Source organism: Stylophora pistillata, chromosome 3 (genome assembly GCF_964205215.1).
Source record: "Stylophora pistillata chromosome 3, jaStyPist1.2, whole genome shotgun sequence".
NCBI classification, from domain to species: Eukaryota; Metazoa; Cnidaria; class Anthozoa; order Scleractinia; family Pocilloporidae; genus Stylophora; species Stylophora pistillata.
Window position 1 is genome coordinate 7,585,001 of NC_142521.1, and position 15,541 is coordinate 7,600,541.

The window sequence follows — 15,541 nt, forward strand, 5'->3', positions numbered from 1 at the left end:
AATAAACCTCTAATTAAGCATTGCTTCCTAACATGCACAAACTTGTATTCATCTCATTCGAGACTCGTAGAAATGAGAGGATTCGAAGTTATTGTGCTTTAATTAACAACAAGCGAAACTCGTCCTTGAGAAAACGATTACAACACAACACTGTTAAAACCATGTGCTCGGTGGTAAAAGCGCCCACAATTAAAGTACGCTGACCACGCTATATAAGGCTCATTTTTTCTGTCTCTTTCATTTTCTTAACTAATATAAGCTTAAGTTTGTAAAATATGTTTTTGTTTTCTAAAGACTTAATCGTTTCTGAAACATTTTACTTCTTTGTTTATATTTTTCAAACGCAGGAAAGAAGGGCGTCAAAGCCATCAAAGATGCCATCAAAGATTATCATAGGTTGACCTGCCTGAAGTTCGTCTCCAGGACCACTCAAAGAAATTACGTTAGGTTTACGGTCGGTGGCGGGTAAGCAGGAAATTATGGCATAACAAAGGCATGCGCGTGCGCAATGGTGGCATGTGTATTGCGTTTAAAAGAATAAGTATTTACTCTCTATGATAGCGATCAAAATCGACGACAGATTCAAATGGTTTAGAGAGGATAGATGTAAAGGAAAAAACACATAGTGTCAAGGTTTGGTAACTTTTTCTTTTACGCGTGAAATATAAAGCACAGCTTGATATGGTATTCCGAGCAGTATCAGTTGCCGTAAAGTTTTAAACCAGGTGTTAGACACTTATCTGTGCGCTGTTGTTATGTCTGCGTTGTTGCCAACTTGTGCTTCACAACAAACTATGAAAACCCGAGATGTAGTAATTAAGTCTCGCTTTAACTGAATCAATGTTTGTCATTCATTCTGTTTCCTTACTAAAGCATGGTCTTTGCTATATACAATTGAGCTAATATGAAAACAAAGTATTTTACGTTGAAACAGACCATTTAATGGTTTTCAACGTAAAAATATATTGTACCGATAACTGTTTAGCCTAAATCTCGTTTACGACCGAACTTTCGTTTACAGAAATATGTTTTCGGTATAATCTGTCAATCATCGCAAGTTGCTGCTGTTTATCTACTGCATGAGGCGCCCGAAGTAGAATCCCGCTGCTAAGTATTAAGCTTTATCCTTTTTATGCGCATTTTCTGGGTTCCTTCGCAAAGAACGTCTGGTTACCTATTTTTCCCCCAATGAAAAACACCATATCAAAAAGTACAAGGTTCACAAATTTATTGCTACTTTTGACTGCCAGGTGCGCGTCATCTGTAGGTCGCACGGCACGTGGAGAGCAGAAAATACTCCTTCACCGCCAATGCTGGTTCAAGGGCATTGTCATCCACGAAATAGCGCACGCGATTGGCTTTTTTCACGAACAATCACGGACAGACAGAGACAGTTATGTCAAGATTCTCTACGAGAACATTGAAATAGGTGAGATAGAGGGCTTTTTGGTACTTTGTTAATAAGCGAGCGCCTATGAATCATCATTGAAAATGTAGCATAGAAGCTCTAATCAAACTTCGCAAAGACACTTTACAGAGCCGGTCTGAGGTCGGTAGGTTAGTTGAGAAGCAAGTTTTGAATCCTTCTTCCCATGTTTGCCAACTGTTTTTTCTTTTTTTTTTTTTTTTACCAAGTCCGCTTTTTGTAGCCACTTTAAATTGAGTCCTACTTTAATTCATCCTTTACTTTCTCCTCGGCCACACACATACGTTTGAGCTCGTTAACTTTTTTTTTTTTTATCTGTTTCGTTTTTTCTGTTGCTGTTGGTTTTTTTTTTTTTTTTTCTTTTTGCATTTAGGCCTCGATCTTGCAACTTAATATTTTTCAAAAACACCTAGGAGAGTTTAGAAATGTAAATACACAAAAACTGTGCACACGATTGTATTCCATCAGGCAAAGAAAACAATTTCGACAAATTCGATCAGGGCGTGATCCAGCATTTGGGAGAACCTTACGACTATAGCAGCATAATGCATTATGGGCCGGATAGCTTTAGCCGCAATGGACGACCAACCATAATGGGACTGAAGAGTGGATCGAACCAAATGGGTCAGCGGAACGAACTCAGTGCTAATGACATTCGGCAGATCAATAAGTTGTACAAGTGTCCTACAAGTAAGTTTTGATCTTGAATACCGTAGAAAGTGCAAACACCAAGACAGTTACAATCTGCTTAGGCTCGTACACAGACCTACAATGATTACAGTCACAGGTAAATGGTAGGATCTAGGTACGAATTACCATCTGCCTTCGTTTGAATTACAAGAAGTCCATATCATGTGTGAGTAAGTAATCGCAATGGCCAATCAGAGGAAAACACCTCGCAGAGCCAATGAGAACTAAAAAAAACAACGACAACAACCAAATTGGCTAAAGCGCGGGAAAACGCGGGTAACCAATTCGTGATAGTAGACGTGATGGAATTTAGTTTTGCATCTGATTGATCGAAAAAGATGCGCGAGTTTTCCGGACCATCATAGACTGAAGTAAAGAAAGACGAAACCAATTCCGGATCACTTTCGACACTCAATCGAAAAATTACTCAGTAAAGGAAATTCTATCTGAAAAGGGTATCAAGCTGAACTTGATTAATTTTCCTCCTTTAGAGCCAGTTGCTCCGGGTCCAGATGAGAATTTTGTCGGTGAGTAATTTCGTACAATAAGAGAGTGAGAAGAGATGGAGTGGGGGGGGGGGAGGGAGGAGTGCCGATGAATGGCCACCCCAATTGACTCCGAGTCCACCAGATCACAACAAATTCCTCCCTGGAAACCTATAGCTTCTCGTAAGGGAAATCGCGTTAAGTTACGATAAAAGATTAGATTTTGGCTATCAACACAAGTCAGTATCGTATGGAAACCGAAACTTGATTAATAGTCATAAGTATGATATCAGGGAATCAGGAAATGTCAAAGTAGCAGTTGTCTTCTTTCTAGGATTAAAGTGATATCCGTTAATCGATTTTGCTTTTTTTTCCATAAGTGTATTGTAACTTTGACATTGGTTCGCTGTGCGACTTCACTCAGGAAAGGACTGGAGACGACTTTGACTGGACCGTTCATAGAGGTCCCACAAGGAGCAGTGGGACTGGGCCAAATACAGATATGTCTGGAAAAGGTCAGCTCTTTGACTTGATTATTACCGTTGAATTATCGCATTTTGGAAGGTTTCCACTCGGCGGAGACTCGGCATGTCATAAGGGCAGTAAAATAGTGCTTTGAATCTCTCTTGAATTCTGCAGCGTTCTCTAATCCCCATTGCAGGACCCATCTGATCAGAAGAAGCGAAGGTTGTCATTCAGTAGGTCATTCACGAACGACTTCAAGAAATCCTCTTTAAACAGCTACAGAGAGAAAAAAATTCATGTCAGAAACCGTTATCTTCGGAGCGGCGTTATTTTCAGAACCCCGTTAGTTTTTTTTATCCCCCTCCCCCCTTCATATTGGCCCTTGCTGACTAACGTTTTTCCACAGGTTATTATGTCTACATCGAGACATCCAGACCTCGCGTAGAAGGCAACAAAGCTGTTCTGCTGTCTCCTCAATTGACAGGATCTTTTTGTCTTCGTATGCATTTCCACATGCTGGGAACTGGCATTGGATCCCTGAGGGTTTACAAAACTTCAGCGTCGGGAAACACTCCAGTGTTTTCCGTCGACGGTAACAAAGGAGATCGGTGGTACTCGGCGGAGTACTCGTTGACAGGTCGCGAGCAGTTCCAGGTAACGACGAGTACGAGCTCGAATTCGTTTTTTCCCGAGTTGTGTAACCCGGTTTATCAGGATCTTTTCTTCGTTGAAGGGTAATACCCCTCGAGCGCTTTTTTCATCTGAAGTGTTGATTGTGGACAAGTTTACTGCTGTATCCAACGATCGGTCAGAACGGTTTTTACTGACTTTCAATTCAATGACGAACGAATAGCGACATAGAAAAGCGACGATAGAAAAAAAATTGACACCATTTTAAGTTAATGATAAAAGTATTGATCTCTTTTGAAATGGTTCTACTCAGCGATTTTCGGATTACTTATTATTACTTATGTGTAAATTGCAGCTCGCATTTCAGGCAGTTCGTGGTAACAGTTACCGAGGTGATATTGCCATGGATGAAATTAAACTAGTCCCTGGAAAATGCAAGGCATCACCGATTACACCTGCTCCACCTGTCATAAAACCTACTCCGGTCCAGCCTACACCTCAACCACCCACTCGTGGAGAAGGTAACAATGGGTATTTCATAACGTCACCGTGTGACTTACCCCCCCTCCACACACACACACACACATACACACACACACACACACACACAGACACTCACACACGCACACGCACACACACACAGACACATACACACACACACAGACACATACACAGACACACAGACACAGACACAGACACACACACACACACAGACACACTCACACACACAGCTCACCCACCACCACCCCCTCTCCCTCCTTTGAGACTAAATTTTTTCTGTGAATGTTTTCTAGTGTATTGCAACTTTGATACAAGGACTTTGTGTCAGTTTACCCAGAGTAATGGTGACGAGTTTGACTGGGTTCTAAACAAAGGGGTTACCTCAAGCGGGCCGGAAACTGGACCGAAATCTGATGTTTCATCTTCAGGTTGGCAAATTGCTCTTGTACTGGAACATCTTCTTTTGCCTCTTTACGAAATGAAATATCAACAATCAATGCAACTATATTTTCAAGTTCTTGAAGCTTAAAGGATGTATGAATAACATTCAATTTCGAATGTTCGTAGAAATGTGTAAAAAGAAACAAAAGATAGTAAAAAGAAAATTCGACACTCTTCGAATACAAAGCGTATTAAAGTACAGGTATCCTGTTGATCTAACATTCTGGTTTTAGCTTTACCAAAATATGTTATTTGCTTTTAAAACACCGTTACTTACTAGCTGCTGTAACTCGTGTGAGACAAATTGGCTCTGACAGCCTGTACGCGCCACCTAGTCATTACAACGCTCACTCATATAGAGGATTTTGCTGACGCAGTGCTTCATACTTACTTGAGTTATGCGTTGCGTTTCTTCCTCAGGCTACTACATCTATGCCGAGGCTTCATTTCCGCGTCAAAATGGAGACCGTGCCCAGCTTTTCTCGCTGAGTTTGATTGGTGACTACTGCCTTCAATTTTATTATTACATGCACGGCTCTCAGATGGGAGCTTTACATGTTTTTGTGCTTGTGGGTACACTAAGAACCAACTTAGGTTCCATCACAGGCGACCGAGGACAAAAATGGTATAAAGTCGAAGTCAACATTAAGGGCGCGCAGGCCTACCAGGTAAACTTTTTGGGACTTCGCTAAATCTTTTCAAATGAGGCAAAGATCAAAGATTAAGCTAACACGTAATTTTTAAACACAAAGTATTTGATCGATTAATTACATCACAGGTTTTCGCTTGTGGATAAATGTTCCGTTTTAAGTGTGATTTCTTGACATGGTACGTTATCATAGCAACCAACCGGCTTCATAAAAGCACCATGCCTGGTATCTCAAACTTGGTTTTACTAGGTGTAGAGCCACCTTTTAAAAATTGTTTAATATTGCGATGGCTCTGTTGATAAGGACATGACACTTTTTAAATTTGGTTTGTGTCTGACATTTTGAACTAGGAAACATTTGTTCTATTCAATGTGATGCGTTTTAAGGTTTCATCTCGTTTGACCTTGGTGGGACATCGGGCTGCCTGTTATTCTACCAGAAAAAAAGGGAAGTATTTGTTTGACTGAGTGCCCAGAAGTGCAAAATATAACGCAAATGCAGAGCTTTTGGAGAGTCAAAAGCACAGTTAAACGTGAACGAAGTTATCAAGAAAGTGTCTAATCTTAATCAAAAGGTTTTGGAGAGCCAGAAACGCAGAAAAAACCTAATCTGTTTCAACTTCTTTTCTTTTTACTTCGCACTAAATTTTGCATGTTTAAGGAAGAGTAAAATAGATGGTTAACTAAGCAGCTTTGGCCTTTTTTCTCATCTAATCAGTTTTCATTCTTTTTATAAATATTTCAGGTAGTTTTAGAAGCAGAGAGAGGCACTGGTTGGGCCGGAGACATTGCTCTAGACGAAATCAGATTAAAACCAGGAAACTGCAATCAATTCGCAGTCGTTACCCAGCCCCCTACAACCATCAAAACTACTCCATCAGTATTACCAGGTACGCGGTCTGCTATGATGGAAAGGTTTTGACATGCTCAGTATAGCAACTCTTAATCATGAAATATCTCCTTTTGATTCTCGAAATCGCAAACTATCTCATGGCTTGATTTCGATCCTCGCGTCAGTTCAGGGGAGGAGTGCGGGCTCATTTCCAAAACAGCGGTTAGTTGTCAAGCATGCTCAAGAAAACTTACGAGAATATTATATGGCCTTCACTTTGTGAGATCTCCGTGTCTTTCAACAGGAATAAAGTAATGCATTTTGAATAGTTCAACGACACTTATTTCTAGAGAGGAGGCAAAAACGATCAAAATATTGTGAAAAGGAGAGTTACTAAAGAGGGGCTGATAAATTTCTCGCCCTATCTTTTCTAGATTTTTATGGAAACAGCTGATCTCTCCACTTCTAAAGAGGAGACAAAAACAATAAAAGAATTCGTAAAAAGGAGGGTACTAAAGAGAGGCTGATAAACTCCTTGCCCTATTCTACAGATTTTTATGAAAGTACTCGAAATTATTTGGCTTTTCTCTGAGGCAAAGCAAAATTTGTTCTTAAAAAAAATTATTAGATGCGAGGATTGACCTCTCCATGAAGCCCGTCATGGAGTAGTTTTGTACTTTGAATTTATCGCATGAAATCCTCCATTTTTTTTTCCAGCTGGCTCAGTGTCCTGCAACTTTGACAGCAGGTCGTTGTGTGGATTCACTCAAGACAACCGTCCCAATGATGAATTCGACTGGACTCTGAATAAGGGTGTAACAGGCAGTAACCCCAGTACAGGACCAACAGCTGATTTCTCGGGAAATGGTAGGCTGGAAAAATCTTTCCCGTATATACTAATAATAAAGGCTGATAGTTTCGAAAGAAACTGTTTGGAGCTGCGTCGGTTGGAGTAACGAAATAATTTAGATATATCAACAAAGTTGAAATGGTAAATTGGCCACCGTAACAATTACAAAAGCTGACGTTTCGAGCGTTAGCCCTTCGTCGAAGCAAATAATTCTTTATTTCAATAAAATCGCAAAAACAAAATTATCTGAAAGAAATGGAGACACCAAAGGTTAGCCCTATCGAGGGTGTTTCCAAAATAATCATCTAGTTAAACATCTATTTGAATATACAAAATATAAGAACATTAAGTTGCGATTTAACTATTTACAATACTTACTATAAAAACTATATAGAATATTATTTCAAAAGGTAATTCTTGACTTTGGTCTGAAATATTCGCAGAGGTTCTGCTTCAGCTACGTCTTTAGGTAATTTATTCCACAGGTTTACGATTCTGACAAAGAATGAATACATGTAACAATTTAATCTAGCTGATTTGACTTTCAATTTGTAACAATGATTAGAGCGGAGAGGACGAAAGGCACTAGCATAAGTAAACAAAGATGGATTTAGACCATTTAAACTATGAACTGTCTTAAAACATTCCACCAGTGATAAATACTCTCTTCGCTTCTCTAGTGCAGGCCAACGTAGAATATCCAATCTTTCCTGATAAGACAGGTCTTTGCCATTTTCGCCAAGGGCATACCTGGATGCGCGTCTTTCGACTCTCTCCAGGGCATAAATATAGTATGGCTTTCAACTGATTATCTGCCCATGCCTTTGGCCACCTTAAGACGATGTTGATAATCGTAACTGACTAGCCCCAGTTGTATGATGACACATGAGAAAACGATTTTCCCCAAAATGCTTGAAATCTGTGCGAGATTTTTGGAACAACTATTTATCCCTCTACCCCCAACTCCATTCACCATATGATTGCTTTATCCAATGAGAGATGACCCCATCCTGGGAGGGATATGTATGTTTACAATCGTTTTCAGTGCCCAGCATTTGTTTCAAATCCTGCAATCTACAAAATTCCAACCAACACTCGCTGATGAGCTTCAATTGCCTCCTTCTCTAACAGGTTACTACCTTTATGCTGAAGCTTCCCGTCCTCGGAGACCTGGCCATCGGGCCCGCCTTCTCTCTCCAGTTGTTACTGGCAGGACCTGCGTGGCGTTCCGATTCAACATGCATGGAAAAGATATGGGGACTCTAAAGGTCTACGGTAAGGTCGGATCCATGGAGCAGGTTATGTGGGAAGACAGTTCTGACAGGGGAGATACATGGAATGCTATGCAGATCAACGTCGAAACATCAGCTCAATTTCAGGTATGCAACCTACTGGGGCAAATAAAAGTCACAGTATAATTATAGGGAATCATGGGTTTTTGGCTCAAATATACTCACTTCGTACGAAGAGGACATGAGGGAAACTTATACAATTAGCACCAAGGGAGCGAAGTATTAGTAGACGAGGTTTGTGTGACCCTCCAGCAAAAATGCTCAAACTGGAAAATCATACATATTTTAATGGCGCACTACCTCGAAGTTGTACTTTTCCCCTTGAATATTACTTTCCTGATCATAAATGGTTCATTGTGTTCACCACTTTTCGTAATGCTCTGACTGGTTTATCTCACGCAGGTTGTATTTGAAGCTACTCGTGGTAGGGGATACAGAAGTGATATAGCTCTAGATGAGATCTCGATCTATCCTGGTCCGTGTATTGCAGCAGCTCAGCCTTTAACCCCCACTACATCCACATTACATACGACATCAAAGGTCATACCTTTAAAAGGTCAGTGTTAGTGTAACCTTACCTCGTACCTAGATCTTACCTTGCTTAACCGTGGAAGGTCTGGGTACGATAACCTCTGACGTAAAAATAAAGTACATCACGTCCTTGCTACGTAGTCTTATGGACCCAAGTGTTCCATCAAAGTGTATTTTTTTATCGCTTCCGGTAGCAGTCAGAAGTGAGAAAGAAATGATTTTTAATACTGAATACAATAGTATCGGACTCACTGCCCCCCTCCCCTCTCAAAATTTAAACTGAAGAATGAAAATTACAAGGAAATAAATTCCTCAACTTCATACCGTTTTAGTCGTTTAATATTTCCGCGTGGATATCATGATATATCATTCACCGCGATGAAAAGAAGGATTAACTTACACAAGTCTTACAACAGCGTGCTATTAGAATTTAGAAGCATCCCTTTTTGGCAAGCTCTTGATAATTAGGGTCTGCTATTCTAGTAGTTTTAACACTTATTCACACGAGAAGCATGTGTTTGGCTCCAATAAATCGAATACAGCTAATGCAGTTGTAATGTAGAAAATCAAAATATCCTTAATTCAAAAGCATTTTTATGCGTTAAAAAAAAAACTCCGACAATGAATAAAAAAAACTGAATCAATTTGGGCATATTTGTTTTAAAATCAAAGTAAAAACATCCTCGAATACGAATTAACTTTATTTGTCTTATAATACTCGATCGTATATCTTAAAATATTTTACAGAGTCAAGATGCTCCTCTGGGTGGACTAAATTTGGTAGATCGTGCTACAAATCGTTTAATGCCAAAATGTTATGGCACGCTGCAAAAGCTCGCTGTCAACGAGATGGTGCATCTCTCGTCGCCATCAACGACGCTAATGAACTTAACTTCGTCAAAAGCTTAACTAAGCGAATTTACGGAGACTACGCAGTTTGGATCGGGCTTCGCCGAGACTCTCAAGGGGCATTCTCGCGTTGGGAGAATGGAGAACCACTTACTTACACCAAATGGTCCACGAAGGAGCCTGACAATTTTTTTGGAGACGAGAATTGCGTCAAGATGTTTAAATACAGTGGTGGATGGATGGACGCAAGCTGTACTGGGGCTTCTGGGTGGGGCCATCCTTTCATGTGCGAGATTGGTAAGATTTAATTGCCGCGGTTAACTCTTCAAGGTGTTAACTCAGATTTAGTGGAAATTAAGGGGGTCCATTTAAAAATAGAATCCTACTTAGCATCAGATATGTCCGACCAGATTAGCCGGATTACAATTTTGCTCACCACTTGATTAAATTGCCAATGAAAATTTAGGGAAAAATCTATCGAATCGCTAAAAAAAATTAAACCAATCACTTGCTAGGAAACGAATAGTGATCTTCACCAATCAATGCTCTAGACTCAGGCAAAGTTTTGAAGCCTGTTCTCACGAACTCTTCTCTTTGGGAAAGACTCTTCACCTCTCAGAATAGGAACTACCGCAGAGAAATCTGCAAGCATACGTGGTAACTGTACGCTGTTGTTTATATACTGACATAATGAATCCTGTTATTTCACCAATTCGCGTGCAGTGAAAAGTCTTTCAGCCCTTACATTGGCTTACAAACATCTCACTTCACACCCGTAGAGTTGGAGAAAAGTAAACCCCAGTGTCCACCCGGATGGGATGAGCTAAGCACCGCCTGCTATAAAGTTTATAGTGACATTCGAAGAATGTCTTCTTGGGCTGACGCAAGTAAAGTGTGTCAAGCATCAAGTGCCAGCCTCGTGAGCATCACGTCACTAGACGAGCAAAAGGAAGTACATTCGCTAATGCGGCGTTATTCTGAGGGCATGTATGGCTACTGGATTGGATTAAAACGATCTTCCTCAAGCACGTTCTCGTAAGTAATTTAAAGTTTTGAGCGTTCTCCATACGCAGAATCCATATGGGAAGAAATTTAGCGTTGTTGATTTCTAAAGCTCATCAGTTTAAGCTTTTAATGCTTACCCTAAATTTTCAATACTGCAAATTCAGAAAAACTAAAGGTATCCCATCAACCATTAGAACAGAGGTTCCATTACCATTAGCCAATGGGAACTCAAAGTGAAACATGTAAACTGCCTGAAGCGCGGGAAAACAAAAAATGACCACGTCGCGTTTTTTCTTACTTTGCATCTAATTGGTCGAGAGGATGGCGCGAGTTTTCTGGACCAATCACAGAGCAAAAATAAAACAAAAGCAATCCCAGATTACTTTCGACACTCGATTAAAAGTTTCTCTAGATCTTGTCAGGTCCTTTTAATACGCTCTTCAGTAAGATACTTTACTGTAACAGTGCCTCTCTCCAACCTAAAGTAAAAATGGGTGCCGACGAAATATCAGGGAAACCTCCGGGGGAGTAGCAATACCCGTAGTCATTTCATGCTCCTGGGGCCAGTATAAGCTCGGGCTGGATGGACCACTTGCCTCCAGTGTAGACTTAAATTTCTTTTTAAGCAATGCTCATTACAACAATATCTTATCTTTTGAAAGATGGGAGGATAACAGTCCCTTAACCTACACCAAATGGGCAAGACGCGAGCCTAATAACTGGAGCAGAAATGAGGACTGCGTTTACATGAGTACCCAGGATGGAACCTGGTTCGATTATCGCTGCTCACGTTACCTACCATTCATTTGTAAACAGTGTAAGCGCGATTTTATTATGTCATAAGACTGGTTTCTTCTTTAATAATGTTAAAGGTGTAGGACTACATCTTCCAAACTTGCATCCAGTTGCTACGTTGTGAATTTTTTAGCGTCTATTTTCCCTCACCTCTTGGCACCACTTCCGGCGCGCTTGGCTCACCACGCGTCATACACGCTTTTCAAATCGATGAACAGCGACCGGGTACGAGTAGAAATTTATCTTTGATAAGGGTCAGGATGTGCTGCGCAAGAAACAAACAACCAATCCAGAGCGAAACCGAGACCCAAATTGCAACTTGTAAGGGTTTACTAATTTGAAGTCCGTCAAACGATTTCTTTTGAGTTATATTTGATAAAAAAAAAAGCCCGTTTGTGGGCACATATATATTTTTTGTATGCCACATCGATTGGGTTACGGTTACCATTTAAAAGCAGGTTGAAAACACACGGACTAGTTACGTAGATTTGTATGTCTCAAAAATCAGATCTGGGCTACCAGAAATAGCTAACAAAAGCACACCCAAAATCGCAGGTAAACAACGCAGTAAACCAAAAGAGACTTCAAGCAATGCTTCCCCTGTTGTTTCAGTAACATTTATTCTTCATACGGATGCTTTTATTTCATAATACAGCTTTAGCACGTGATCGCCCGACAGATCCCATTCCTCCTCCTTCATTCACTTGTGGGGTGAAAATGAACGAGACTTCTGCATCCTCTGGATTTGCTCCCGGTGTTATCGTAGGGGGAAAGGTTGCAATCCCGGGGGCGTGGCCCTGGCAAGTTGCCATCCTGTGTAAAAATTGCACTGCCCTAACTTGTGGAGGGACCTTGGTTTCTGCGTATCACGTGATTACTGCCGCACACTGCATTCCCTCCGACACCGACCCATTCGTCAAAGACTACAAGGTGGGTATGGAAGCAATATGTTTCTCATCTGCTACAATCGGCGAGTGCGGGAGAAAATTAAAAAATCTAATTCCCCTTGAGTTTGCGAGCTCAGACATGTCCAACTTCTACTGAATGAGTCACGAATACCACGGACTCTTTGGTTATTAGCTCTTGAATACAATACTGCTGGGATAAGAATGGTCGTAAAGGGTCTGGGATACCGCTTGGATAAGAAATGTCGTAAAGGGTCTGGGATACCGCTTAGATAAGAAATGTCGTAAAGGGTCTGGGAATAGTTGCTATTAAGCCCGGTCGGAATGAGAACAGACTTAAGATGTATTTAAATCACGCGGGAAAAAAGAAAGATGTCGATTCACAGAGAAGATTGTGTGATAGATGTTCATCCTAACTGAGAAAGGTTCGTTTCTTTTTTCCTTGCCAAACGAGTGCTTTTCCTCCACAAAACTTTTGAGACATTTTATCCTAACTTCAGTTAGTACAAATAGTTTTAAACACACTTTTAATCGCAAGATAGAGGTGTAAATTTAAAATTTTTTACATTGTCTTCAATCTACTTTGATATTTTTTCCTTGCCATACTTTAAAACGTTAAAAGTTTAGCGCCAAAGAATAACTAGCACCTAATTTCTCTCAGCAATATCACCCCTGACCCAAAAATTAAGGCCATGAAAATAAAGGAAATGATAATTAATTAAAGAAACTCTTGCTTGCTAAACAATTTCTCCTTGTCATTACTAAAGGAAGTGTATAGAGAAGGAATACTGATGTTAGGGTACAACTTAATCGATAAGTTATTTTCATCTTGCGAACAAGTCGACTATTCTAGTTACTGTATTCTTATTACGGTCATTATCGTTACCGTTATTAGAATCATCATTGCTTTGAACACAGGTTCGCCTTGGTGAACATGATATCCGAACGGACGAAGGTGACGAACAAGAAATTGACATAGCCGCCGTTTATAGACACGCTTCCTACGGTGTAGCGGCTCCTCACGATAGCGACATTGCTGTCATTAAGCTGGCCTCTCCCGCCAGTTTCCATAGCCACGTAGGACCAGCATGTCTACAAAGCAATAACACTGATTTTCCTCCAGGTAACTAAGAAGTTAGTGATTATTCATACAATTTCTCCTGTCCTCTAGTCAAAAACTTATCTTGCAGGGCAGGTTAAAACAATAATGCACCTTAACTGGATTAACTCCAATACAGAAACAACGTTCTACTGAAATTTATCGAATGACCGCTGCCGCGAAACAGGAGAGATCGAGTCCTGACATTGAATGAGTGAATGTCAACCGTGTGAAGATGTGATCATTTTTACCAAAGCTGGAAATTTCATTTGAATTTAAAAAAAAGAAAAACACTAGAAAAGGTTGTCGGTGTTTCTTTAAGCAAAACCGTTCTGGATTGAATCGCACAATCTGCTAATTTCACGACATTTCGGATGTGCCAAAACCTTTTGTAAAATATGTAAAGATTCACTTCAAGATGAAGGATTCTGGGGCCTATCCCTCGGTTTAAGGCCGACAAGCGTGTTCCATCCTTCACGGTGAAAAATGAGATGAAAGATCAGAGCAAGAGATCATCTTTTGATCAGAGTGAATGTCTTAACATCTTCCGCTTCAACAGAACTATGCTTCAGAGACCATAAAATCGTTATCTTTACATCTCAAAGGTGTCTTAGTAATTGTGACAGTAATCTTGTTTTGAGATTCCAAAGAGTAACCTAACCTTCAAGAAGTGATCTTCAAAGGTGCTTAACCTTCGACTTTGGATGCTGTTGAGATTGACGCCATTCAGGCAAGAGAGGCATGAGCGGCCAGGTTGCTAGGGTGTTTTTCAAAATGGCGGCGCCCATAGTCGAATTCTGAGCATTTTTAAAGACAGTCATCACAACGGTTAGGTTACTCTTTGGTGTTTCAAAACGCGTTAGGTAGTAAATATTTTATGTATACCCACGAAAGACGGAATAAAAGTTGCGTGGCTACTGGAGCACACTACTCTCTCTCTCTCAGTCTCTCTATTTGAAATTGCACGAATAGTTGTTACTCGGCGAAAATCTCCCTTTGTCCCGTCTTTCTCCAGATACAGAATGCGTCATCACCGGTTGGGGCCGCACCCGTCGACGAGGAAGCACATCTTTTGTTCTTAGAGAGGCGAGGGTTCCCTTAGTCGGAGACGAAGACTGTAAGAAAAACTACAGACCAGAGCTCATAACTTCCAACATGATCTGTGCGGGATATTTAGGGGGAGGAATCGACGCCTGTCATGGAGACAGTGGAGGTAAAATGCAATTCTTCCTTCTTAAATCAAGCTTGATAGTTTATGTGTTTCATCTAGCTCCCGTATAAGTGCATTATTTTCAAGATACATGAAAAAACTGTTTCAAGGCCAAAATAACGGAATAGCGGAAGGTGTTTGATAATTTGGGACTTACAATAAACTTGACTTTTTTCTAAACATCATCTAAGACTGATTCATTTCACCAGTCATTTTATTAATCTTTTGATAACTTTTTAACTCATGATTCCAGGCCCTCTCATCTGCGAGAAAGACGGCCGCTGGCATCTCGTGGGCGCAACCAGCTGGGGATGGGGTTGTGGTGGTCAGTATTACGGAGTGTACGCTAACATCGCTGAGCTGTATGAATGGATCAAGGGAAACATGAAATGAAGAGCAGATTGAGAGAGAAATTGATCTTGAATGCAGTTGAGATGTACACGGAAAGAAAGCCAAATAAACCATGAAGCTTCTATCCCTATTGTGCTGGAATTTTACTTTGCGGGATCAAAGTCTTGCAAACGACATTATCACCAGAATCAGCACAATCTGATTATGTCGTTTTGTTGTTTTATTTTTTTTTTGGAGGGGGGGGGGGGATTGCGCCCTGGGTTTAAGTTTAATTTCGTCAAGTGCCGGTGTCTACAAAGGGGGCAAGATTTTTCGAGTCTGTTAACGATCGCAGACAAAACTCAGATTCTGTTCGTACAGACTTTCAGCATTTAATCTATACTGCGATTTGAAGTCAGGCATAGCAAGCCTGGCTGCGGTGGGTCTTTTTTAGAGGAATGCACAAACCGCCTACTCCTTGACGAGCCAGTGAAGCACCTCTAACAGAGAACCAAAAAACCAACTCACGAATTGACCCAAGACACTTATTTCACTC

General features: G+C 40.6%; 1 protein-coding gene across 1 annotated transcript in view; it reads left to right on the top strand.

Moving 5' to 3' along the window:
- Positions 1–15,130, top strand: part of LOC148734365 (uncharacterized) — a 27,290-nt gene extending 12,160 nt beyond the window's left edge. The window contains exons 5-24 of the mRNA XM_088755076.1: positions 348–465; positions 1,251–1,429; positions 1,895–2,116; positions 2,608–2,643; positions 2,982–3,116; positions 3,473–3,720; positions 4,052–4,217; positions 4,491–4,625; positions 5,059–5,306; positions 6,033–6,177; positions 6,837–6,986; positions 8,101–8,348; positions 8,664–8,817; positions 9,540–9,938; positions 10,421–10,676; positions 11,309–11,463; positions 12,097–12,371; positions 13,265–13,469; positions 14,461–14,658; positions 14,909–15,130. Of these exons, the coding sequence (XP_088611202.1) occupies positions 348–465; positions 1,251–1,429; positions 1,895–2,116; positions 2,608–2,643; positions 2,982–3,116; positions 3,473–3,720; positions 4,052–4,217; positions 4,491–4,625; positions 5,059–5,306; positions 6,033–6,177; positions 6,837–6,986; positions 8,101–8,348; positions 8,664–8,817; positions 9,540–9,938; positions 10,421–10,676; positions 11,309–11,463; positions 12,097–12,371; positions 13,265–13,469; positions 14,461–14,658; positions 14,909–15,048 (3,812 nt within the window). The 3' untranslated portion in view covers positions 15,049–15,130. The remainder of the gene's footprint in view (positions 1–347; positions 466–1,250; positions 1,430–1,894; positions 2,117–2,607; positions 2,644–2,981; positions 3,117–3,472; positions 3,721–4,051; positions 4,218–4,490; positions 4,626–5,058; positions 5,307–6,032; positions 6,178–6,836; positions 6,987–8,100; positions 8,349–8,663; positions 8,818–9,539; positions 9,939–10,420; positions 10,677–11,308; positions 11,464–12,096; positions 12,372–13,264; positions 13,470–14,460; positions 14,659–14,908) is intronic.
- Positions 15,131–15,541: the final 411 nt, after the last annotated feature.